Source organism: Podarcis filfolensis, assembly GCF_964270895.1.
Source record: "Podarcis filfolensis genome assembly, chromosome: 5".
Taxonomy (NCBI): Eukaryota; Metazoa; Chordata; class Lepidosauria; order Squamata; family Lacertidae; genus Podarcis; species Podarcis filfolensis.
The window spans coordinates 1,102,773-1,130,140 of NC_139608.1; the positions used below are offsets into that span (position 1 = coordinate 1,102,773).

Genomic DNA, 27,368 nt, shown 5'->3' on the forward strand with positions numbered 1-27,368 from the left:
GGGAGGGCTTTTTTTAAGAAGGGAGGAGGGGGAAGAGCATGGGAATGTGATCTCATCCAGCACCGTGTTCAATCAATGCCAGATCTAAAAGGGGAGAAAATCGGAAGCATCGAGTCACAGCGTGGTGTCATTTGACACTGACGAGTGCCGCTGAAGGTGACCCTGCGCTTCCAAGTGCCAGGAGACTCTCTGGATCACGGCAGAGCGACACACACACCGCCCGGCATAAATATGTATAATTGCAAATGTTTTATGACCATTATGGCAGGTCGAGTGGCCTGTTCTATCTTTCCTCAACCTGGTCCCTCGCGGAGGTTTTGGACTACAATTCCCATCAGCTCCCAGGGTGCAGGGCCACGCTATGCTGGGGCTGGCAGGAGCTGTGCGCCAAAAGTGGTGCTGTGCCAAATGTTTGCCCTGCCTTCCCTGCTCCACAAAACGTTCTCCGCCATTAATGGAGAAAATAAATGGCATTCAAAAATCGTCAAAGGGGAGAGAGAACTTTGGTGAAGTTCTCACGGGTGTGGCGCAGGGTCTTCCTTTTTAGGTGGTTAAATCATAGAATCATAGAATTGTAAGGTTGGAAGGTGTGGAGTGTAATTCAGTGGGAGCAGTCAAGTACAACATTCCTTGTTTTCCTAGAGTGGACATGCAAGGGTATGTTTGCTCTAGCCAGTGAAAAGTTCCTGTTTCCGCCTGGGCTGGAGCATCCTTCCTTTTGCATGTGATAGAAGGTGAGCGTGACCTTACCTGTCCAGGTAACAAAAGGACGGGTCACGCAGGACACCTCTCTCTTTTTGACTTCCTTCTTCGTTTGACCAGCTTCTAGCTAGGACTGCTCTGCTAGCTCTCAGCTAGCAGAAGCACAGGGATTATTCCCCCATATGGGGTAGATCCACATGTACATATTTGTAACTAAGTCTTCCTTCAGGAATCCAACTGTGAACTGATGTAAGTAAACTTCTTTTATTGGTTTTGAATAAGATTGTGGCCTCTTTATTCTTATAAGAGGGATTCAAGGGAACTTACCAGGAATGTACAATTCAATCTGAGACAGGCTGAATTGTATAGTAGTGAGAGGCTCACACAAGCCTGCAACCAGGCTGTGCATGTAAAAGGCAATGGACCTCTGCTAAGTAAAGGAACTTGCTAGCGCAAGCTAGGAAGGATATTAATAAACAATATATCCTCTCCTGCCACCCTGAACATTCCCACAGAAGTGACCCCTCAAGGGTCTAGTCCTGCTGCAATTTGGGAATCACAGTGAAGGAATCCCTGACAGGTGGCTGTCTGATCTCTGTTTAAAAACCACCCATGAAGAAGAGAGTCCACAACTTTCTGTTCCTAGATACAAGAAGCTGGCATAAAGGAAGGTGGGGGGGGGGGTTGTGAGTGTCCCCTCCTTCATTCTGCAGCTCATCCCCTAACTGGTCTGCACTCTGAATCCCAGTTAAAGCCCAAGGGAAGACGTCGGAAGAGAGCCAGTGTGGTGTAATGGTTAAGAGCTGTAGTCTCATAATCTGGTGAACCAGGTTCGCTTCCCTGCTCCTCCACATGCAGCTGCTGGGTGACCTTGGGCCAGTCACACTTCTCTGAAGTCTCTCAGCCCCACTCACCTCACAGAGGGTTTGTTGTGGGGGAGGAAGGGAAAGGAGATTGTGAGCCACTTTGAGACTCCTTCGGGTAGTGATAAAGCGGGATATCAAATCCAAACTCCTCCTCCTCCGCCTTCAGCTGCTGGGCTTATTCAGATAAGGAAGGGATAGGAATGAAGCTGAATGCTCAGAGATCCAGGGCGGAAGAAAGGAAGCACCTCCTCATGATAAACACAGTGTGGTGTAGTGGTTAGAGCATCAGACCAGGACCCGGGAGAGACCAGAGTTCAAATCCCCACTCAGCCATGAAGCTCACTGGGTGATTTTTAGGGTCAATCACTGCCTTCTCTCAGCCTAACCTACCTCACAGGGTTGTTGTGGGGAGAAGGAGAACTATGCAGACCATTCTGAGCTCTTGGAGGAAAGGTGGGATACAAATGTAATAACTGATGATGATGATGATGATGATGAAGAAGAATTCACTCCCACAAGAGGCAGTGATGGGCACCAATTTGGAGGGCTTCAGAAATGGATTGTTTAAGACAATAAGAAGCGTCTGCAGAATCAGGCCAGCGGCCCATTTATTCCACGATCCTGTTCTCACAGTGGCCAACCAGATGCCTATTGTGGGAAAACCGCAAGCAGGCTCCCAGCACAAGATCAACACTCTCCCCTCCTGTGACTTCCACCCTCAGGTGGCACAGTGGGTTGGCGCACCAGGCCATTAACCAGGAGGTTAGTGGTTTGAGCACCCCCAGGGATGGCTGTGGGCAGGATCCCTGCACTTTAGGGGGTTGGACTAGATGACACTGGGGGTCTCTACCATTCTATGATTCTATGGAATTCGTGGAGGTAAAGGCAGTCAGTGGCTCCCAGCCAGGATGGAGCCAGTGTGGTGTAGTGGTTCAGAGCGGTAGTCTCGTAATCTGGGGAACCGGGTTCGCGTCTCTGCTCCTCCACATGCAGCTGTTGGGTGACCTTGGGCCAGTCACACTTCTCTGAAGTCTCTCAGCCCCACTCACCTCACAGAGTGTTTGTTGTGGGGGAGGAAGGGAAAGGAGAATGTTAGCCGCTTTGAGACTCCTCAAAGGGAGTGAAAGGCGGGATATCAAATCCAAACTCTTCTTCTTCTTCTTCTTCTCTGCCCTGCCTCCTCTGTCAGGATAATAATAATGATAATGATAATGATAATGATAATGATAATGATAATGATAATAATAATAATAATAATAATAATAATAATAATACAACAACAACAACAATTATACGAGCTGCTGGAAACCACAGGAAAGGCAAGTAATTTTGTGCTGCTCATGGGTCTCCTATACCTTCCATTGTGCAGAAGTTCGGTGCCTGAAATGTATAATTTCCATGCTTTGGGTTGAATTTGCAATGAAGTCTTAATACCGTATTTTTCGCTCTATAAGACGCACCAGACCATAAGACGCACCTAGTTTTTGGAGGATGGAAACAAGAAAAAAAATATTCTGAATCTCAGAAGCCAGAACAGCAAGTGGAATCGCTGTGCAGCGAAAGCAGTGATTCCTCTTGCTGTTCTGGCTTCTGGGATAGCTGCACAGCCTGCATTCGCTTCATAAGACGCACACACATTTCCCCTTACTTTTTAGGAGGGAAAAGTGAGTCTTATAGAGCAAAAAGTACAGTAATTCTCTTCCTACTAAAGGTTTTTTTGACCCTAGACCATGAATCAGTGTCCAGCTGTGAATCCCATGGACATTTCACACATTTTTCTCAGCAGAGAGAAGCAGCCAATCCCAGCGCCTCAATGTGTGTGATGCTCATGTTTGTGTCATCACAATTTACATTTTTCTAAGGCTGCAGTTTGAAGCAGGGTAAAGTGGCTCTCTGTAGGCTACGCAGCATCACGGGCCACGATCCTAGACCTGTCGGTAGACAAAGAACTTTGCTTGATAAAATCGTTGAGCTAAACAGTACAATAAGCTCAGTGTGAAATATCTCTCCTACCTGACACTTGTGAGATTTAATAAAAGCTGCTCAGATGCACATTTCAAGTCTTGGAAAGGGCTCAGTTGCAAATGCAAGCTTATTTCACAATTGGTAATGGGTGGTGTATCATTTTTGGAAGGGAATAAGAGGTGTTAGTAATTCCAGCAGTAACCGTGGAATGAAGTCCTGCGTTCATACAGTTTAATTGGATTGAGGCTGCTATTCCAGAGGAAAGGAATTCTTTAATAAAGAATCTACTAATCTCATTAGAAATCCTGGAGGCACTTCAGTGGCAGAATCCACACTTTCCAGCTTCATGGGAATGGTTACGGAAGCATTTGGCTCTTGCAGAAACTTTATTCAGAAAAGAAATGGCGGTGGAGGACATGTTTTGCAAATGACTGGAGAGGAAATCGTGGCAGTATTATAGGAGCTTACAGCAGCAACTTACTGGTATAAGAATAATTAGTGAATTTTTGTAAAGAAGAAGAGGAGGAGGAGGAGGAGGAGGAGGAGGAGGAGGAGGAGGAATTTAGGAAGAGAGAACTATATGAAAACAGCCTGCTGGCTCAGGCCAAAGGGGCATATCTAGCCCAGGATCGTGCCCTCAGAGTGGACAACCAGATGTTCTTGTGCAAGCAGGATTCAAGCACAAAAGCAACTCTCCCCTCCTGCTGCTTCCAGTATCTGGAATTCACAAGCCTTTATGCTTCCAGCCGTTATGGCTACTAGCCATCGATAGCTTTCTCCTTTGCAGGCTATTTTTCTATTGTTCTTACAAACATGGCCAGTGCAAGTGATTCTCCAAGGAATCAGGTGCACTTGGAGGGGTTGAAGAGACCACTAAACCAACATCGCTGTAGGAGTGATTTATTTATTTATTTGGGACATTCGTACCCCATTCTTCAGCCAAAAGGGCTTCCAGAGTGACCAATAATCCATTCATAGGAACATAGAATTGCAGAGTTGGAAGGAAATGTGAGGGTCATCCAGTCCAACCCCCTGCAACACAGGAATCTTTCGCCCTATGCGCGTCTCGAACCCATGATCCTGAGTTTAAGAGTCTCTTTTTTTATTAATAGATCTTTATTAATTTAAAATAAATGCATTTATGAAAAACAGGCATACATACAAGTGAACAAACATACAATCGAACAAACAAATAACAGAAAAATCAAACAAACCACCACACTATAAGATATAAGAAGATTAATATAATTATCATCATATATATGATATATGATGAGATTAAGAGTCTCATGCAGTACTGACTGAGCTATCCCAGCAATTAAAACAAGGCAGCCCCTACCCACAGGCTTACAATTTTAAACACCCACCCACCCAAGGTAAAAGGTACAGGAAAGGAGGAGGAGCTATACCTGCACAGGTGCCACCATGGCAGTTCATTTTCACTGTGCAGGATCTTGAAAAGTTGCCGGACAGGAGTCTTCAGGCAGGATGCTGGAGGCGGAGCAGGAGAGCCGGGGTACAAGGGGCCATGAGACGTCCCCTTTGCACTAAGGCCACACCGTAGCCACAGAACATGAGACTTAGTGGTGGAACAGAGGAGCTTTTACCCCATTCCCCAGAACACATGGACATCCAATGAAGACGAATGTTGGAAGATTCTGGACAGATGAAAGGATTTAAGTCCTCCTTCACACAGCGCATAGTTAATCTAGGGAACTCTCTCCCACAGGAGGCAGTGATGGCCACCAAATTGAGATGGCTTTAAAAGAGGACTGGGCCAATTCCTGGAGGAGGGAAGGGCTATTGGTGGCTGCTAGCCACAATGACTGTGCTCTGTCTCCCCTGTTACAGGCAATAATTCTTCTGAATCCCAGTTGCTGGAAATCACAGGAGGGGAGAGGGCTCTTGTGTTCAAATCCTGCTTGCTGGCTTGCCACTGTCAACAGTCAAACGGCCTTGGTCCTTTATACCTGAAGGAGTGTCTCCACCCCAACCGTTCAGCCCAGACACTGAGATCCAGCTCCGAGGGCGTTCAGGCAGTTCCCTCATTGCGAGAAGCAAAGCTACAGGGAACCAGGCAGAGGGCCTTCTCGGTGGTGGCACCCACCTTGTGGAACGCCCTCCCATCAGATGTCAAGGAAATAAGCAGCTATCTTATCTTTAAAAGACATCTGAAGGCAGCCCTGTTTAGGGAAGTTTTTAATATTTAACGCTGTACTGTTTTTAACACTTGATTGGGAGCCGCCCAGAGTGGCTGGGGAAACTCAGCCAGATGGGCGGGGTATAAATAATAAATTATTATTATTATATATGATTAACTGCTTGGCCACTGTGAGAACAGGATGGGCCTCTGGTCTGATCCAGTGGACTATCCTTATGCTCTTATGGCAGCCGTTCCCCAAAGCCCACTACCCAAACAGCCTCAACAAAGCATAAGTTGGCATGACTGCCATTTTCCTGCCAAGCACCAGGGGTTGGCATAGACCTGCCCTGATCCTTGGCTGCCCCCATATCATAATGAACAGAAATTGTCATGGACGCACAACAAAATGGACATTGTGAGGCCATGGGCATGTGAGCACCCAGAGGCAATGCTCATTGGGGTTGTCACAATCAGGTTGTGTTACACCAATGGTGGACTGACCCTTCAGTACGTGTGCCACTTGAATTCTTCCAGTGGAGATCAGACCGGCCTGCTGCCTGTTGAACTTCTGGCGCCCACGGGAGACCTTTAGTCTTCTATCAGGCATCTTAACAGAACTCTGGTTTCATTGTTTCAACTGATCATTATTATTTTTACCATTTTCTGCATTTTATTTCTTGTGCACCAACTGCAGTTAAGTGGCATATAAATTCTTTAAATGATAATAATAACAAACCTAGTACCAGATTATCCCCCCCACCCAAGCCTAGACTGTTAATTTGGGTTAGAATGGTGGAGCCCCTCCCTTGCCCACCCCTCTTAAGTCTGGTTCCAGCCTCCTTGCATCTCTTTTGGAGTTTGGTCTTCTCCAGTTTAGCAATGAGGTCCCAGTATGCTGGGACGAGGCGGAGCTTGCAAATAGGTTCGGTTGGAAGTTTGGTTAGGTTCGATCGAGCTGTGGAAGTCCATGTCTGGCTTCCTGCGAGCCGCAGCTGTAAAAATGCAAAGAAAGGCCCTTGCCTCCTTCCTCCGGGCCTGGTTATCGGAGAAAGTCCTCCTTCTTTGGCCCCTTTCGCAGAGCAAGGCGAGCCTTGCCCGAGGCGGCGAGGTCCGGCGGCGCTCGCCTGCCCGCTCAGCGCTCTCCCTTCTCTTCCGCCGCGATGCTGAGGCAGCGCCGAGCTTCGCCCCCAGGGGCTGAAGTCAAGAGCATCGCCATCCCGGGACCTGCGGGCCGGGAAAAGTGTCGTATAAACGCTCCCGGCGCGCGAGGCCAAAAGCCTCGCAGCAGCAGCAGGAGAAGAAGGGGGGTGGTGGTCTCCAACCGAAGCCGCCCTCCTCCTCCTCTTTCTCCGAACAGAAACTCATCCCGGGGCGCGGAGAACTCCCGAGTCCCCGGCCACTCCCCGTCCCGCTGGATTCCGCTCTCCAGTGCGCGCTTTCTCCCCGGCCGAGGCCTCCCTGGGACCAAAGCGCCGCGCCAAGCGCTTTTGGCGGCTCCGGGAGCGAGCGCGCGGCCGGAGCGAAGAGGAGGGGAAGGGAGGCGGCGGGGGGGGCGCATGCGCCCTGCCGGCTCCCCGGCGCCTGTGCCGTGCGTACAACAGAGGCAGCCGAGTGGGCAGAGCCGGCAGTTGTACCTGCAGCACCAGCGCCGGCGGACAGCTCCTCTGCGCTCCGCCCGCCGCCTCCGCCGCCGCCAGGTAACGCTCGCCTCCTGCGCCAGCCTCCATCCCTGCATCCATCCATCCCTCCATCCCGGGGTCCCTGCGGGTTGCGCAGCGGCGCGCGGCTCCCTCCCTGCGGGCGCTCACCCTTGCGGTGCTTGCTTGCTTGCTTGCAGCCTCCGGGTGCCGGGAAAGCCTTCGCCGAGGAGGAGCCGGAGGAGGAGCCGGAGCCGAGCAGGAAGAAGCGGAGAGGAAGCCCCGACGCGCCGCCGGGGATCCGGGCTGGAGGAGCTGCGGAAGCCGGAGGAGGAGGAGGAGGACCAGCACTCGAGCCCACCAGCCCTCCCCAAAGTTCCCGGCAACTTCGCGGCGCCCGGACAGCTCGGCCATGGAAGGTAAGGGCGGGCGGGCGCCCACGGTTTCTCCTCGCCCGAGCACCGCAGTGCGAGCGGAGGTCGAGGCTGGGCAGAGCCCATTGCAGCAGCGGCGGCGGCGGCGGCGGGCGAAGGAGGCTCCGCCGCCGGGCTCTGGGCTTGCGCCGCACGCCGGCCAGGGGGCGAGAACGGGGAAAGGCCTTCGCCCCGAGCGCCGAGGCTGGCTCCCGGAGGTGGATTTCCGGGGCGACTCCCTGGCTCTGAGCCGGGAAGCGATTTAATTAATTTTTTGAATGCAATTGTAAATTGTAGGGCGTGTGTCATGGGAGGGTTGCGGGGCGCCTCGTTTTGCTGGGAAGAGACTCGCCGTACAAGCCCCGTCCTTACCCGCACGCGACGAGGCTTCTGCTGCATGCAGGACCCAGTGGCGCCATATGGGGGGGGGAGGGCAATGCTGAACCCCCACCCCACCTTCCAGAAAGGGGGAAGCCGTGCAATGTTGTTTTGGCTGCTTAAGGAGAGTCCCTTGATCTAGCGCTCCCCCCGCCCTCCGCGCCTCCGTCAGTGCATTGCATTGCATCCTTGCTCATAAAATATTTCACACACACACACACACCCCGACCCACCCAGGTTTGGGGGCGCACCGTGGGGGGGGGGGGTCGTGTCTCCTGCATCCAAACAGGCGTATACAAATTGCATCCGATTCGATTTGCTTTGCTCGTTTTGCATAAGTACGTGAACTCTCCAAATCTCTAAATATTAATTACTGATTGACGTTGCTGGTGGCCCATCCCGCCGGCCAATGGAAAAAAAGCGTGCAGGGAGACGCTGCTCTTATTTAACACCCCCCCAGTCTCATGCTCCCCCCCCCCTTTTATTACACAAGGTGGCTGGGAAGCTCTGATACAGCAAGAACGAGGAGCTGGTGTACCCAGGGCTTCCTTTAAGACGGAGGCTGCCTTTGAAACCCCGGGCTCCGTTTTAATAACTGCCCTGTCAATCAAAGGCAGTTTGGGGATATCTGATTATAGGCGGCTTCAATCCCACGGAGGGATCCTACCCTCTCGAGCGGCAAGGGGGGTGTACCTGAGGTTCAGAACAGGCCCCGCAAAATGAGTGATTCCGTTATATATGAGCAGCAGCACCAGGGAATCTCATTGACTCCAACACCTCGATGAAGGCTTGTTTTCAAAGCAGACTGCTCCCCCCTCCCCCCTCCCCTGTTGTGATGAAGGTGTGTTGCTGGTCTGCACGTTGGATGCCATAAAAATCGTGGGGTGGGGACATAATAACCCATTATATGCATAGTCATGCATCCAGAAGCAGATGGATGCCTCTCCGTGTTGCTGGCGGGCGGGCGGGCGGGCGAGCAAGAGGCAGCCAAAGCAGCGCTATTACCAGAGATTCTGCGATAGCGTGGCGCGATAGCCCTCGCCTTCTTGGATCTTGAGCGGCGAGAGGGCGAGGGAGGGAGCCATCTGGCCGCGGTTTCTGCCTGGCCATCCTAATTCGGTGCTCACGACTTGCAAGGATGCGCTTTATTGCTGTCGAAGTTCTTGGAGCCCTTGGCTTGGCGGAGAAGGCTCGGTGGGGATCCTGGGCTTTGGCTACTCCGATATGTTTTTCGCCCGGGGGTGGCGGCGGGGTCGCCTTGCCAGGATCTTCAGTGCGAAACAGGCTCAATAAGGCCTTCGAGGAGGACGGAGACGTTGGGGAAAGGAAGGGGAGAGCGAAGGAAAGGAGAATTCGGTGTGGCAGCAACTGCTGGTTCCTTCTTGGCGGTTCCAAAAGGGAAGGCGGGTCCCCGTGCTGGGCCCAAGAAGGGCACGTTCCTCTGCTTGGGGGGGGGGTCGATTCGTCTCTCCCTGTAGAGAACTGGCAAAGCACTCTTGACGTCGGAGGGGGAATTGAAGGGTTAGGCGAGGGTTGGAGCAAAGGCTGGAGGTTGCAGGATCTAGAGCAATTATTTTCAGCAGGCAGGTTTCCCTACAAGCGACGGTCTGCTGTTTCAGGATTGACAACCACATCGAAACCCCCTCCCGCAGAACATATTCCAATGACCCTCAAGGGCTAGCAACTTGGAATAATAACATGAAACGCTGGTGAGATCCCCAGAAGGACATCAGGGCAGGGCGATCCTGCGATCTACACAGTGCTCACCTCTGCCCCCAGACTAGCCCGAATTTTGGTGAATTTCCATTCTCGCTCTCTCAAATTTCACGCACAGAGACCAATCTATGATTGACCATTCACTTAAAAGGGGGTTTCATCTAATAACCTGCAAAGCGGTGTTTGCAAGGACTGAATTCCTCCTCCTCGGTTACAGCCTATCATCCCTGTATCCCCATTCATTCTTCAGGGTGCAAGAGCGGTGCTTCGTTAAGGAGAACCTCCCCCGTACATTTATTTATTAATTTCAAAACTTCAGTGCTTGCAGTTTCCACAGCGTTCCTTCCTCGGTAACACATTCCCCTGTGGGTGGTCGCCTCTCGGGCCTGCGCCGGCCTCACCTTTGGGCCTGTCGATCCTGCGCAGGAGACCTGTGCGGCCCTTCGCGCCACGGCAAGTGAAGCCGGTGTTGCAGTTTGCCTTTCTCCCGCGGACTGTGCCATTTCAGGCCACAGGTGTGTGAGAGGGGGCCTTGCATGGAAAGCTCGGAGATCAGAACTGCCTAGTTTTCCATCGGAAGGGAAACCTTCCATTTTGAGCTTTCTATTCACTTTTTTCATGCCTTGTCAATAATAGCAGCATTTCAGTACATATCTCCCCCCTCTGTTCATGCAAGAATGGGAGAGTCCCAGGGGTACTGATGAGTCTGGATGTGCCTCTCTAACACACCAGGGATTTTAAGGATAAAGCTCTCAGGGCAAAGAACCTGGTCTCACAGCTAATGTACACTTTGCTTTTTAGAAAGGTATCTTTCCCTGGGAAATCTAGAAGGTGGCCCTGGAGGGGGTTGAAGGAGGAGATTTGTGGCGTGACACCCTTGCTGCCCCTTTGGTTTCCTGAAGCTGGTTTTAAAGTTACGCTGCAAGCGGGTTTATAGCTTTTCCCTTCTCCCCAGGGGTCTATAGAGGTTGGGGTGGCGCAGCAAAGATCCCTAACCCAAGGAGCCTCAGAACCCTCCCCAGACTACAGTTCCCAGAATAAAAGGTAAAGGGACCCCTGACCATTAGGTCCAGTCGTGGCCGACTCTGGAGTTGCGGTGCTCATCTCACTTCACTGGCCAAGGGAGCCAGCGTACAGCTTCCGGGTCATGTGGCCAGCATGACTAAGCCGCTTCTGGCGAACCAGAGCAGCGCACGGAAACGCCGTTTACCTTCCCGCCAGGGTGGTACCTATTTATCTACTTGCACTTTGATGTGCTTTCGAACTGCTAGGTTGGCAGGAGAGGGGACCGAGCAACGGGAGCTCACCCCGTCGTGGGGATTCAAACTGCCAACCTTCTGATCGGCAAGTTCTAGGCTCTGTGGTTTAACCCACAGCACCACCCACATCCCTTGTTCCCAGAATACTTTGGGAGAAAACATGACCATCAAACTGAGCCAAAACCAGTATATATTGGCAGCAGTCATGGCCATGTGGACTAGTCACTTAATGCAAGGAGTAAGGCATAGGAAGGCAGGGGGGAGAGATGGGATGTTGCAGCCTCCACTCGTGGGTCAAGATGGATTATTTCTCCATTTCACTTTTAATTTGTTTTCCACCTTTTTAGGGAACTTTACAAGGCACAGAAATACCAAATGTACAACAAAGACCACACATCCTATAACAATCTGAAACAATGGAACTAAGTCAGAATTTTAAAAAAATGACTTTAAAATAAACAACTTCTATAAAATGCAGTAGTGTTCAATGATCCATTTAGAATATAATATTATGCAATGAAATTAACTCTCAGAGCATCAGCAAATAATAATTAAGCAGAAACTCAATCTCAACTATTACAATAAATCATTACCGATTAATCACATAATGCCTTCTTTTTATTCTGGATGCATGTTCTATAGTATTATATTAATACTATGTTTGCAGGTTTGCAATTGTCATGGCCTCTGGTTAGTATGATATACTTCCAGAACTGAGTACTAGACTATAATCAATAAAAACAACAGCAAAGTCGCAATACACAAAAGACCATGTCAAAAGCATGTGTCGGCTGTGCTGCACTTTCTGCCTTACTCTCTCTCTCTCTCCCTCGGTGGACTCCAGCAAAATCTCTGAAGACTTGGCATCGCTCTGTCTTTTCTGCTCACTCGTCACTCTTAACAGCAGCTTTTTTGCTGGGATGGAGCAGAATGCAGCTCCAGCCCACTCATCAGCTTTGCCAAGGCTAACAGTAGTTAACACTGGAGATTAGGGATGCCTTGGCCTTTGGCCACGGCCTTTGGCTGCAATAAAAAAAGGACTGGCCCAAGGAAGGAAGGAGGGCTGCGTGGAGCCAGAAAGACAAATTTCCAGCCTGATCCCAGTGGCTGATCTTGCAGTCGTGGATCCTGCGCTCTGAAGAAGGGCGAGAGGACTTCAGAGGGCTCATTGCTGTTGCTGCTTTAGGAGCCCTGCATGGCAGGAGATCACACTAGTCCACAGCCAGTGTATCTGAGGCATGTTCAAGTCCCCCAGGTGCAACCCTGTGCAATGATCCCTCACATCCCTGCAAAGTAGTGAGCAAACGACCCACTCGCTGGAAAGGACAGAGGGAGAGTGTGATCTTGTGCTCGAATCCTTCTTGTGGGTTTCCCAGAGGCCTCTGGTGGGCCTCGCCTCAAAAAAGATATTGCACAGTTGGGAAAGGTTCAGAATAGGGCCACCAAAATGAATGAGGGGCTGGAGCGGCTGCCCTGTGAGGAACAGTTGCAGCCTTTAGGGCTTTTTAGCTTAGAGGAAAGGCGAGGGAAGTTTGTAAGATTATGCACAGAGAAAGAGGGTGGGGGAAAGCTTTTCTCCCTCATAACACCTTGTGCACATCTGATGACGCTGAATGTTGGAGGATTCAAGGCAGAGAGAAGAAAGTCCTTCTTCATGCAGTGCAGAGTTCGAACGATGGAATGTGCTCCTAGGAGGGGCAGGAATGGCCGCCAACCTGGATGGCTTAAAAGAGGATGGGGCAAATTCATGGAGAAGGAGAGAGCAATCGGTGGCTCCTAGTCAGAATGGCTCTGCTCTGCCTCCACAGCTGGAGCCAGCGATGCTTCTGAATCCCAGTCGCTGGAAACCACAGGAAGGGAGAAGTGCTCTTGTGTTTGAATCCTGCTTGCGGGTTTCCCACTGAAGCATCTCTTTGACTTCTGTGAGTACAGGATGCTGGACCAGATGGGCCACTGGCCTGACCCAGCAGGCTGCTTTTATGTCCTCCTTTTCTCCACCAGCATTTCTTACTTCTTTTCCCACCTGTGCTTTGCACCTTCTGGGCAGGACAATTGTTAAAAAACTGGCCACACGACAGTCCCTGATGTTGACAGAAAAAATGGTGAGAAAGCAGTGACTCCACCTTCATCTCTGATTGGGGTGCTGTGTGCTGCACTGAACACACACCGACTCTGCCCTGGCAGTTTTTTTAGGGCCTAAGTGGGCGTGATCATAGAATCATAGAATGGTAGAGCTAGAAGGAACCCCAGGGGTCATCTAGTCCAACCCCATGCAATGCAGGAACCTCAAGATTCATAATTTTGCAGGAGATTCATAATTTTATTATTTGAAATGCACTTTTGTGTGCATGTCTCTGAGAAAGTGATTAGGGTTGGGGAAGGGGGGATACAATCATTTTTTCCTGTGTTGTGGCCCTAATTCTACCCCCACCCCTGTAGCTGCTATTAGTTGTGGAAAGGAAAGCACGCAGGCATATAGCAGCTGAATAAATGGATGGAGGAGTCGGATGTGTGTTGGGGAGTTCCAAAAAGAGAGGACTAGGACCTTGAGGATAATATGGCGTGTAGGATGTAGGGATAGGGGCAGCATTTCCACGGGGCAGAAAAAGAACAGACCTGGGGGGGGGAGACTATCCTCTGAGCATGGACAGTTCCTACTAGAGGTCACTGTTAGTTTTTTGGGGAGAGAGGAACAAAGCATTTATTCTAAAAGGCAGGGAGCGCTTGTTGTCCCCTGCATACTTCCCATCCGTAGGAAACCCCCCAGCCCCTCTCTTTCCTTCTTTAGGTCCCCAGCATGCCCATGTGCAAAGACTTCACCGCAGGACATTTTGTCCTGGGACAAAAATGTATAAACGCAGCAACCTGCGTTTGCTTGATATTGAAAATATAAGCTGCTGCAGTCTACTTTGAAAGCCGTGAAATGCACAATACTGCAGACTTTGAGGGTCAGTGTTATTCGCAGGCTGGAGTAGGACTTGGGAGACCAGGGGTCAAATCCAGATTCCAGAAGCTGGCAGGATGAATTGGGCCAGTCTCCCTCTCTCCTGGGATGAGGGTGGCGCTGTGGGTTAAACCACAGAGCCTAGGACTTGCTGGTCGGCGGTTCGAATCCCTGCGACGGAGTGAGCTCCCGTTGCTCAGTCCTAGCTCCTGCCAACCTAGCAGTTTGAAAGCGCATCAAAGAGCAAGTAGATGAATAGGTACTGCTCCGGTGGGAAGGTAAACGGCGTTTCCGTGCGCTGCTCTGGTTTGCCAGAAGCGGCTTAGTCATGCTGGCCACATGACCCAGAAGCTGTACGCTGGCTCCTTCGGCCAGTAAAGCGAGATGAGTGCTGCAACCCCAGAGTTGTCTGCGACTGGACCTAATGGTTAGGGCTCCCTTTACCTTTACCTTTACCCTCTCTCCTACCTTGCAGGCTTCCTGGGAGGATTAAAATGTGGAGAAGGGGGCTGTGTCCCACCTTGAGGCTTCCTGGAGGAAGGGCATGGGGCAAGATGTGCTTGGGGGGGGGGCTATTGTTCATTCTCCAGGCTGGGGAAAGGTAGCTTAGACACGGGCTCTGAGAAGGGGGCCAAGAAGGGTGGTCTCAGTCAGTGCCCAGAGCACTGTGACATATTAATAATTCTTCATGAGTTCTGCTCTCCCTCTTTTCCCTAGCAATAAATGCCAGGAAATGCCATTTCCCCAAGAGCTATGAAACAAGCAAGGGGAGGAAATCTATTGATGACAGAAGTTTATACAATTATGCCTGGCATGGAGAAAGAGGATAGAGAATAGTTTTTCTCCTTCTCTCCTAACGCTTGCACTCGAGGACACACAATGAAGCTGAAGGTTAAAGGATCCAGGACAGAGAAAAGGAAGGACTTCTTCATGCAGTGCAAAACGAAACTGTGGTACTCCTCGCCACAGGAGACGGTGGGGGGCCCCAACCAACTTGGAGGGCTTTAAAAGAGGATTGGACAAATTCATGGAGGCGGAGAGGGCTGTGAACGGCTACTAGCCTTGCTGGCTTGGCTCTGCTTCCATAGTTGGAGGCCGCAATGCTTCTGAATCCTGGTTGCTGGAAACCACAGGAGGAGAGGGTAGCTCTCGCACTCAGGTCCTGCTTGTGGGTTTCCCACTGCGAGGACAGGCTGCTGGACTAGATGAGCCATTGGCCTGATCCAGAAGTCTCTCCTTATGGCCTTATGTGCACAAGCAGCGCCAACCCTGTACGGAAGCCCCCATTGCAGGAAATGCTGTCTGTCCGTAGGGCTCCCTCTTCTCTCTCCCCCCCCAATTTTATTGGTTTTCACAATATTATAAACAAACAAACAAACAAACACACACACACAAGACAAACATAACAAACATAAATCATAGCCTTATTGAAAATTACAGTTATTAACTTTGTTAAGTGACTTCCTCACTTCCCCTTGGTTGAATTTCATTGCATGTCCTTTTAACGGTTTTCCAAATCCCAATTCTTATGAAATTTAACTTAAACATTAACATCCTTAAATCTTCACCTTATAGAATTAAACATATTAATTCATCACTTAACATAAATAAAATCCTAAGCCCATTAAGTATCTGCAAGCTATTTCCGGTTAGTTTAACTTAACAAATTTAACTAAATAATCATTAAATTTATTCCATTCTTCCTGATATTCCTCCTTTTTCTGGTCGCGGACTCTTCCGGTCAGGTCGGCTAGCTCCGAAAAATCCATCATCTTCATCTGCCATTCTTCTACTGTTGGTAATTGTTGGGTTTTCCACTTTTTAGCTAACAAAATAGGAGCAGCAGTTGTGGCATACAAAAATAATTTAACATCTTTCTTGGGCAATTCCAAACCTGTTATTCCAAATAACAAATAATTGGAATAAAAGGGCTCCCTCTTCTTTGACCCCCACTTCTCAACCCCCCCACTCCTCCCCCCCAGTTCTCCCCCTCTCTCCCTCCCGCCCCCCTGCTATCTCACTGAGGTCCTTCTCCTTTATCTTGGCTAGCACTGAGTAAACTTGCTGACGGAGATGAGCGATGGATGAAGCTGCTGGGGGCTGATGTAGCAGGATAGTTTTCTGGCGAGAGGGAAAGGCGGCTGTTTGCTCAGCACAGTTGGGAAACAAAGGAAGGGCAAAGGCGCGGAAGGGGGGTGCTGAATCAAGAGGAACTGGCACGACAGCTTTCCTACCCATGACTCTTCCCTTTCTGCATCACTTTGGAGAACAGGAATATTTCATTCCTTCTCCTGGAGTTGTTTTTATTTGTGTTCTCCTCTGCTGCATATCTGATGGATGGAGTTAATCTGCTGGATGTTTCTGCCCTAAGGATTTATGGAGGGCAGCCCACAGCACTCGGTGTTTTATGGGTGCAATAGGATTGGCGTAGATGGCCTGCCTGTACTTCTCTGGAGCAGGGAAGGGTCCCTTCCGGTTCGTGATACATTATTAATGCAAAGAACGTTTATCCTGAACTTAAGGACTGCGTGTGAGAGAGGGAAAGCAGCCTCTTCAAAGGGGCAGAAGATAGATCACAGAATCATAGAGGTGAAGGGTTGGAAGGGACACCAAGAGTCATCTAGTCTAACCCCATGCATGTAGGAATCGCAGCTAATCTTTGTGCAAAACTTCCAGGCAGTGGGAACCCAGCTGGCTGCTGAATGGGAGGATAGCATCTGGGCTCGGGGAGAAGGGCCTCCTATAGCTCAGTGGCAGAGCAGTTGAAGGAGCTGGGTATGTTTAGCCTGGAAAAGAGGAGACTGAGAGGAGATAGGAGAGCCATCTTCAAATACCCCAAGAGCCGCCCCCCCATGGAAGATGGAGCAAGCTTGTTTTCTCCTGCCCTGAAGGGTAGGACTTGAATCCATGGCTTCTCGTTACAAGAAAGGAGATTCTGACTCAACACCAGGAAGAACTTCCTGGCAGTAAGAGCTGCTCCACAGTGAAATGGACTCCCCCGGGAGGTCTCTCCTTCCTTGGAGGTTTTTAAGCAGTGCTTGGGTGGCCATCTGTCAAGGATGGTTTAGCTGAGAGTCCTGGATCGCAGGGGGTTGGACTAGATGACCCTTGGAGGTCCCTTCCGACTCTACGATTGTATGATAAGCCAGCAGTGCCTAATCACCTCAACTCAAGAGAGGATATTGCAGAGTTAGGAAAAGGGCAACTAGAGGGATTAAGATGGTGGAGCACCTCCCCTATTAAGAAAACCTGCAGCGCTTGGGAATATCTAGTTTAGAGAAAAGGCGCATAAGAAGCAGCCCCCCCTCTCTTAATGCTAGAACTCATGGAAGAAGAATGCTGGAAGGTTCAGGACAGATATAGCAAAGTCCTTATTCAAACAGCATATAGCCTGCGGAACTCACTGCCACTGGAGGCAGTGGATGGCTTTAAAAGAGGATTGGACAAATTCTCGGAGGAGGAGGGCGCTATAGGTGGCCGCTATCCAGAACAGCTCTGCTCTGCCTCTGCAATTGCTTGCTGGTTTCCCATTGGGGCATCTGGTCGCACCCTGTGAGAGCAGGATACTGGATTGGATTGCCCTGATCCAGTGGTGTTGGTGGGGAGAGAAGCCTTCCTGGCTCCAAAGGCACAGGGGTGAATCTCTTCTTCCTGCTCCTGCAAAGCGAGTGTTGGAAAGTCCATGCCTGGCCTCCTGCTCAATTCCTTTCTTTCCCCTTCTTTCCTCTCCCTGAGTGGCTGCAACATCTACAAATCAGCATGCGCCCCCCCCTTCTTCCAAAAGATCCAGAGAATTCAGAGATGCCCTTACGGCGATGTCTGAGTGAAGAGTGTTCAGCATGCACACTCTCAGGTCCGTGTAGGGAGAGAGACGAACGGGGAAATATCAATTTTTCATTCAAAGGCCCTTCTGCCGCACTTCACGGTGGATTTGGTGCGCCATCAACCACTATATCACGAGTGGGGTTTTCAAAAAGAGGCAGCAGGGAAAGGCAAGGCAAGACGTGGCCTTAGAAATAGTGACTGATCTGTACAAACTGCACAGCTGTGGAAAAAAGAGATACAACAACAGGGAAGGCAGAGAAAAGCCACAATCCGTTGAGATATCTGCAGTTTTTGCTTCAGTTCATCCTTTGCTTGTGGCAGAGTATAAGTAAAGGTAAAGGGACCCCTGACCATTAGGTCCAGTTGCGGCTGACTCTGGGGTTGCAGCACTCATCTCGCTTTACTGGCCGAGGGAGCCGGTGTACAGCTTCCGGGTCACGTGGCCAGCATGACTAAGCCGCTTCTGGCGAACCAGAGCAGCGCACAGAAACGCCGTTTACCTTCCCACCAGAGTGGTACCTATTTATCTACTTGCACTTTGACGTGCTTTCGAACTGCTAGGTTGGCAGGAGCAGGGACCGAGGAACGGGAGCTCACCCCGTCACGGGGATTCGAACCGCCGACCTTCTGATCGGCAAGTCTTAGGCTCTGTGGTTTAACCCACAGCGCCACCCACGTCCCATTTGTGGCAGAGTATAGAATCATAGAATTGTAGAGTTGGAAGGGACCCCCGAGGGAGTCTGTTACACCACCAAACAGCTCTCACGGTCAGGAAGTTCTTCATCATGTTTAGTCAGAGTCCACCTTCTTGTTGTTTTAATCCATTGGTTCAGATCCTACCCTCTGGAGCCGCAGAAAACAAGCTTGCTCCATCTTCCATGGCTCAGCCCTTCAGATATTTGCAGATGGCTCTCACGTCTCCTCTCAGTCCTCTTTTCTCCAGGCTAAACATACCCAGCTCCTTCAAGCGTTCCTCATCAGGCTTGGTTTCCAGACCCTTGCTCATCTTGGTTGCCCTCCTGTGCTCACCTTCCAGCTTGTCAAGCACCTTCTTCAATGGAGCTCAGAACCGGATGGAGTCTTCAGGTGTGTTCTGAGCAAGGCTGGGTAGTCAAATTCCTGGGATGGGTCTAGCCTTCTTTGAATGCATCCCATGGATTTTATCTTTCCCCATTTCCCATTGTCATAGGCAGGGGTGGAGGAAGGGGGCTGCGGTGGGTGTGGTCCGCCTTGGGTGTCACCACTGAGGAGGGTGGCAAAATGCCAGGCAGCACTCACCGTGCAGCCTGCAGCGTGCCCAAGCCACACACCTCTCCTGCCCAAACGGTCTGCCCGCTGCCTCCTCCCCAGCTGTAGGACAGCTGAGTGTGTGGGAATGTTCAGGGATGCAGGAGAGGGTATATTGTTTGATTATAGCCTTTACAACTTGTGTAAACAAGTTCACAATTTAACAGAGTAACATTCCCCTTTTTAAAAACTCAGCGGATGCGTTTGCTCAGGCTCGCTAAAGCCTCAATAATAACTGTTCTGGTATTTCCCCCTTATTCCCTCATAAAAGATAAGACACAACACAGTCTTTTATAAAAGCATAAAAAAGTTTACTCACACATCATTCTGTTCACAATCGGATCCCAGAAGGCAGACTTAGCTTAGAAAAGTAACATACACCTGGAAGCTATCTCATAAGGAGACAGTCCCTTTGTCCTCTCTTGACTGGAGGCCAAGAGGGCATCTTTGGCTAAGCAGATGTTGCTTCTTCAATGCAGGTACTCAAAGAGAGAGAGATGGCTGCCCTGCCCTGTGCTTTTGTTATTACCTGAGCAGGTGAGGCCACGCCCACCTCTAGTCACATGCAGAGGAAGTCTGTCCCAGCCCAGAAGGAAACAGGAAGCACAAACATTCCTCCCCATGTGTAAACATGTTCACTCTAGGAATGTTGTACTTGACTGCTCTTGTGTTTCACATCCCACAGAGTGGGAGGAGGCAGGCAGACTCCGGGGGCCCCACGATGCGCCCCACCCCTGTGGACAACTCGCCCCGCCCTCCCCCCATCCCTATGGGCGGCTCGCCCTGCCCTTGGGCACGCCACTCCAGGCACCCAAGTAGCTTCCTCCGCCGCTTGTCACAGGGGCTTGGAATACTTCCATGAGTCTCAGAAAGTAGCAAAGTGCAGCAAGGTGTGGATGTTTCCAGCATGGCAGTGTTGAGGAGTCATAAACAGGGCTGGCAAAAAGAAACCTTGTGCAATGAGAGCCATCCACTAGCGTAAGTCTCCTGCACAAATCACCTTGGAATGAGTCAGAGATGGACACGAGGGTACTGGTGCACATGTCTAAAGTCACCTTCAGAGATTCTTTTCTATGCTCACCTGGCACCCACACGAGAATATAAGAACATAGAGAAGAGCCTGCTGGATGAAGGCTCAGGGCCTAACCAGTCCAGCACCCTGTTCTCACAGTGGCCGGCCAGGTGCTCCTCTGGGAAACCTGCAAGCAGGATCCGAGCAAAAGAGCCCTCTCTCCTTCTGTGGTTTCCAGTATTCAGAAGCCGTGCTGCCCCCCAATGCGGAGGCAGGGCCAAGCCATTGTGGCTAAGGAGCCATCGCTGGCCTTTTCCTCCCCCATGACTTTGTCTAATGCTCTTGTAAAGCCATCTAGTTTGGAGGCCATCACTGCCTCCAGTGGGAGGGAGTTCCACAGTTTATCAATGTGCTGCCTGAATAAATATTTTCTTTTTTTTATAAATAATTTTATTAAATTTCCATTTAGCAAACCAATCATATCATATTAGTTATTCCAAATTATACCAATACATATCATAAACTCCAAATATTTAGCCGAATTTTAAATTTTTGTTGGGGGTACCCATGCTTTGAGTTCAGTAAGGGTCCAATCATCTCATATTTCTGCTGCTTTGATATTCACAGAATAAGTATTTTCTTTCATCTGTATTGAATTGTCCCACAATCTGTGTCATTGGGTGTCCACGATTTGTAGTGTTATGAGAGAGGGAAAAGAACTTTTCTCTGCCTGCATTATAATCTGTCCTCCTTCTTCTTCCTTCTTTGGCGATCCCTCGTAGCCAAGGAAGATGGTCTTCCATGAACACGGTTTTAACAATGAGTCCGTAAGTGACTGTGGAGGCCAATTCTGGATCCACAGTCAAACGTCACACCATTGAATTGGATTTGTGGCGCTGCAGATGGATTATTTTGTGCTTGTTGGCGCAGCACTTTGGTTTTTGGGATGTTGAGCGATAGGCCAAGCTTTTCGTAAGCTGCTGCGAAGATATTTAGGACGGTTTGGAGGTCATCCTCTGAGCGTGCGCACACTACGTTGTCATCAGCATACAGAAGCTCTATGGAGGAAGTAACGGTAACCTTACTCTTTGCTTTCAGCCTGCTCAGATTGAAGAGCTTTCCATCTGTTCCATATATGATTTCAAAGACTTTGTAATGTTCCTAGTTGTTTTAAATTATTAAATCACTGTTAGTATTTTTTATTTTTATTGTGACAGTGGCTCCCCCTGCCCTTTTTGGAAAATATGGCTAGTCAGTTGTATTGTTCACCATCCAGAGAACATGAGCTATTGGGCATTGTACAAACATTAACAAATAATAGATAAAATAGTCTTTCGTGGTCCCCATTTTAGGGTGGGTAGCAAGCTCTGTCACCAAGACTGTAGTTTGAGCTCACCTCTTGAAATGTAAATCCTGTCGATGGCTCCAGTCACTTGCCTATGGGAGCCTGATTTTTTGAACAGGGCCTAACATCTCTGGCAGCAGTTCATAGAATCACAAAATTATGGAGCTGGAAGGGACTCAAGGGTCATCTAGTCCAACCCCAGCAAGGCAGGAACCCCAGCGAAAGAATCCCTCGCAGATAGCTCTCCAATCTCAGCTTAAACCTCCTGGAGGGACTCCATTCCACTGTTCTTACCGTCAGAAAGTCCTTCCTAATGTTTAGTTGGAATCACATTTCTTGTAATTTGAATCCACTGGTTCAGATTCCCCCCCCCCCCCAAACTCTGGAGCAGCCGTGGGGGGCAATGAATTCTCAGCAGACTCCTCCAAATTTTGCCCCAAATTCTTCAAATCTCAAAGCCTATCAGTCTATTGGTTTGAGGCCTTTGGGAAACAGGGGGCTTTTTGTTAACATAACCCTCTCTTGGTGGTGGTGGTGATGGGTGACGTGTGGTTTGGGAACGTCTAGCACAGGAGTTGGCAAAAAAAATTAGCCACAGGCCGGTCCACTGTCCCTCAGACCTTGTGGCGGGCCAGAGAAACAGTACCGGAGGGGGGCGGGGAGAGCTGGAAGAAGAGGTGAGAGGGGCAAGTAATCCTCTTCCCCACCCCCAGCCACTGCGCTTACCTTCCCTGGGGCTGCCGCCACCGCGGCCACTGCTGCTGCTTCTCGTGCATAGGCAGAGTGAGCTCACCCATGGAGGGAAGATGGGTGGCGCGAAAGGGCTGTCTCCGTAGAGGGGCTCCTTAAAATGGCGCTCATTCAGCTCAGCCCAGCCCCCTTCCTCCTCTAGGCAGGGCAGGGAGAAGCCAGGAGGAGGGAGGGAGGAGACGCCGCCGTGGTATGTGTGAGGGAGAGGGGAGGGAATGGAATGGTGCAGGGGGGGGGAAATGGCGCAGTGCAAATGAACAGAATCTCCACGCCGATCCACGGGTCAGATCCTGAAGGCAATTGGGCCTGATCCGGCCCATGGGCCTTAGTTTGCCGACACCTGGTCTAGCTCATAGGAGGTTACTGAGCAACCTCTTCACCTGTTTTCAGTGTAAGCTGCAAGTTGTCCTGGTGCAGAAATATATTTTTTCCAATATCCAGCAATAGCTAGGAGCATATCTATCTATCTATCTATCTATCTATCTATCTATCTATCATGGACCTGGAAGACAGTTTTGGAAAGCATCCAAACATCTCAAGGGTTGTCACATGGAGGATGGAGAAAGCTTGTTTTCTCCTGCCCTGGTGGGTAGGACTCGAACCCATGGCTTCAAGTTGCAAGGAAGGAGATTCCGGCTAAACATCAGGAAGAACTTTCTGAGGGTAAGAGCCATTTGACAGTGGAGTCACACTCATGTCCTGAGTGAGGGATTCCCTTGGGCATCTGGTGTTCCAGTGTGGGAACAGACATCTCAACTAGATGGGTTGCTGGTCTGACCCAACTACACCTCTGTTCTTATGCTCTTACATTTTTGGAGTGTTACATGCAGGGCCGGATTTAGGTCTGATGAGGCCCTCAGCTCCTGAAGGTAATGGGGCCCTATATATGTCCAGCTGTCCTTGGTCAACAACAAATTGCCACTGTTTTTTGTGTTGAATATATGCTACATGGTAATTTATGGATCTAATAGGTATCTCAAGCCATTTGCACATGCAGATTGTAGGCACCCTGTATATAGAAAGGAGCAAACCAGTGATATTTGAGGGAGCAGGCGAGCAGGTGAGGCCCATGACTTACATCCTAGGAGCCTACACAACACAAAACACTGTTTCTGTATGTAGGTTTTATTTTATTTGTTTTTTATCTTATATTTTGGAAATGTACATCCAGGTTTTTTCCCCTTTACTTTTTTTGGGGGGCCCCAAGAGAGTGGGGCCCTAAGCTAGAGCTTGTTTTGTTGTTGTTTAGTCATTTAGTCATATCCGACCCTTCGTGAACCCCTGGACCAGAGCACGCCAGGCCCTCCTGTCTTCCACTGCCTCCCGCAGTTTGGTCAAACTCATGTTGGTCGCATCGAGAACACTGTCCCACCATCTCGTCCTCTTCTCCTTGTGCCCTCCATCTTTCCCAACAGCAGGGTCTTTTCCAGGAAGTCTTCTCTTCTCGTGAGGTGGCCAAAGTCTTGGAGCCTCAGCTTCAGGATCTGTCCTTCCAGTGAGCACTCAGGGCTGATTTCCTTAAGAATGGATAGGTTTGATCTTCTTGCAGTCCATGGGATTCTCAAGAGTCTCCTCCAGCACCAGAATTCAAAAGCATCAATTCTTTGGCGATCAGCCTTCTTGATGGTCCAGCTCTCACTTATACATAAATCCGGCACTGAGAAGAGCTCGTGACCTTCTGAGGCCACCCATTCTCTTGTTGGACAGCTGTCACCATGGGGAAGTTCTTCCTGACATTTGGTAATTGGAATCCCTTGGTCTGAATCCTCCCCTCTGGAGCAGCAGAAGACAAAGTTGCTCCTTCTTCCAGGTGACAGTCCTTCAGCTGTTTGAAGATGGCTGTCATGCCTCCTGTCAGTCTCCTCCAGCTCTTTCAACTGTTCCTCCAACTCTGGCTGCAAACTCGGGTGAGATGTGTGGCTTCCTGATGTGGAGATGGCCACACAGAATGTGCTCCTGCGTTAAATCCCCGCAAGGCCCAGGCGGAAATGACTCGCGCTCCCGAAATCCCTGATTAATAGTGTGTTACCACGATAATGCTGCGTCCCATCGTCATCTTGGAATGAGTGACGGCCGGTTGCCTTATTAATCACTAAAGCTTTGGGTTCCATATGTGCAGATAAGCCCAGGAACGGACTCTGTGCTTTCTGGGCCAGCAAAGGCTGGCTGGCACCTGTCTCTCTCTCTCTGTGTGTTTATGGAAAGGGCTTTTCGTGGGAAACTCCTTTTTGTGAATTGCAGGACATGCAGCCCTGTGGAACGCCTCCCATCAGATGTCAAAGAGAAAAACAACTACCAGACTTCTAGAAGACATCTGAAGGCAGCCCTGTTTAGGGAAGCTTTAAATCTTTGATGGACTATTGTATTTTAATATTTTGTTGGAGGCCTGTCATGGTCTGGTCTACAGGCGATCAAAGTCCTGGCTGAGGACGTCGGGACTGGGGGCAAGATGGCGGGGTGGGAGCAGGAACGAGAGTCCAGAAGCCAGGGGTCCGAGGGTCAGGAAGCAGGGGGTCACGAAGTCAAGGGTCCGAGGGTCAAGAAGCAAGGAGCCAAGAAGCCAAGGTCTGGGGATCAGGAAGCAAGAAGCCAAATGCAGCGAGGCAGGAAACGTGTTGCTGTGGCAAAAAGCCGAAGGGAAATGTTGACCTTATATCCCTTCTGGCTCTAGCCACCAAGTGTAGTGAGTTACCAAGTGGCCTCACCTGTGTGGCTGCACCTTGCCTCTCCAGAACAAACTTAGGAAGGCCCCAGTCCTGCGAAGCCCTACTGGTCACAGGGCCCGGCTCCTGCATGCACTCCTGACAAAGCCGCCCAGAGTGGCTGGGGAAACCCAGCCAGATGGGAGGGGTATAATAATAATAATAATAATAATAATAATATCATACAAAGCTTGTGTTGTCCACCTGAGGTTTTCGCTTACGCCTCTTTGGCGCTGTTCCCTATCTCACCTCGGCAAACCCTTTTTTTTAAAAAAAGATATTTTATTAGAGTTTTACAAAAAACAAAGATTTACAGAATAAAAGAAAAACCAAGAAAAAGAAGAATTCAAAAATACATAAAGAAGAAAAAAAGGCAAATACAAAAAACAAATCCAATTTTTGATATTTCAAAGCTCATTTGCTTGTTTCCTTGACCTCCTCACACCTCCCCTTTTTGCATTCCCATTTACATAATCAATTCAGCAAATCCTTACCCTCTTTCATTTATCTTAACTCTATATCATAACATATTATAACTCTATATTTTCATCCATTTATCAATTCATTTTTGCATATTCTTATTAACTTTTGTTGCTAAATACCACTTATTGCCAATCCGAACATAATTTTAACATTCATTAATTTTACAATATTTCTGAAGGTAGTCTTTAAATTTCTTCCAGTCTTCCTCCACCACCTCTTCTCCCAAGTCTCGGATTCTGCCAGTCATTTCCGCCAATTCCATATAGTCCATCATTCTCATCTGCCACTCTTCCAGGGTGGGTAGATCTTGTGTCTTCCAATACTTCGCAATAAGTATTCTTGCTGCTGTTGTTGCGTACATTCACCTCGGCAAACCCTTGGCCTCCGTGTTTCTCGCTTAATGGAGGCCCCTGACTTTTGGCCAGTCTGCGCTTCTAGCATTCAGAAGAAAGGAAAGCTCTGCTTCTGGGTCCAGGTCCCGCTTCCAGGAGGCTCCAGAGGGCAGGACCCAGAGCAGTGGGTTCAAATGACGAGGGAGGGGATTCCGACTCAACGTCAGGAAGAACTTTCTGAACCTAAGATCTTGTTTTGAGAGTGGAGCGGACTTTCTAGGGAGGTGGTGGACTTTCCTTCACTGGAATCCATTGAATAAATGGAATAAATGGAGCCCTATATTACAATGCAAATGCAACAGTATCAGTCTTTTGGCCAGAGCAAGGGCATGGAGAGTCCATTTCCATTGTCCAGTTGTCAAATTCCATATAGTAAGTATGTATATTCGAAAGAATGTACCCTATTTTTCTGTGTGTAAGACGCCCCCATGTATAAGACGACCCCTATTTTTTGAGCCCAGAGTTAAGAAATAATTAATTGCAACATTCTGTGTATAAGATGACCCCCAATTTTAAACTTTAAAAAACTGGGGGAAAATATAGTCTTATGCATGGAAAAATACAGTATATTTGAAAGAATATACTTCTGAAACTTTCAGCTCCTTGCAAAAGTTAGGAATCTTTCTGTTCTGCCAGGCAAAGAGCTCTGTGTGGCTTGCGAAGCTTGCCTTTGTTGACAGAAGCAATAATAATAATAATAATAATAATAAAATCACCTACCTGTCCCCTGAGACTTAACGAGGAAACAGATCTGTATCTTGCTAAATTGCAGGGAGGCATTTAGGCATAGCCGGTGCACAGTGGGGGGGGGGGAGGGAAATTGGTTTCTGGGAGTTATTTTTTGCTACCCTCATTCTCCCGTGCTGTCTTTCTCTCCCTTTCTGCCGTGTAATTAGAGCACTTCATCACGAAAAACCATTCCTTTTAACGGCCCCATTTTTAATTTGCGTTCAGTCGCTCACCGCCCCCCCCCAACATGCTCGCACCCGAACTTGCCGGCAAGAGCCTGAGAGGCCCCTCGATGCTTCGCTGGAGGATTTGCTGCAGGAGCTCAGCAGATGGAGATTTGGGATGGGGGGGTGCCGAATGGTGGATGATGCCGACATCGCGTCAGATGGCTTCGTTGCCGCTTTACGTACGTTCAGCCGGTGTTTTTGGTGTCTGCTCGCTTGTTCAACCTGTGCTTCTTAAACTTATCTTAACTAGTAAATAAATCGAGGCTTTTCTCACCCTGAAAACAGGGGTCACAGCCCGCTTGCGGCTGTTTCCTCCTTATCCTATTGCCCTCCTCCCTGCCCTGAAAAAGAGGAGTTTTCCAGGATGGGCTATTTCGGAGGAAATTCCCCTGCGGGGTTCAAGTACAGTGGTACCTCAGGTTAAGTACTTAATTCGTTCCGGAAGTCCATTCTTAAACCAAAGCGTTCTTAAACCAAGGCATGCTTTCCCATAGCAGCGGGGAAATTTACAAATGGAACACAATAGGAAGCGGAACATGTTCTGCTTCCAAGGCAAAGTTCACAAACCAAAACACCTACTTCCGGGTTTGCAG

The 27,368-nt window shown here is 49.4% G+C and overlaps 1 protein-coding gene across 1 annotated transcript in view; it reads left to right on the forward strand.

Moving 5' to 3' along the window:
• Nucleotides 1–7,252: 7,252 nt before the first annotated feature.
• FGF12 (fibroblast growth factor 12) overlaps nucleotides 7,253–27,368 on the forward strand; it is a 226,774-nt gene continuing 206,658 nt past the window's right edge. The window contains exons 1-2 of the mRNA XM_083612989.1: nucleotides 7,253–7,373; nucleotides 7,514–7,732. Coding sequence (XP_083469115.1) covers nucleotides 7,726–7,732 — 7 coding nt within the window. The 5' untranslated portion in view covers nucleotides 7,253–7,373; nucleotides 7,514–7,725. The remainder of the gene's footprint in view (nucleotides 7,374–7,513; nucleotides 7,733–27,368) is intronic.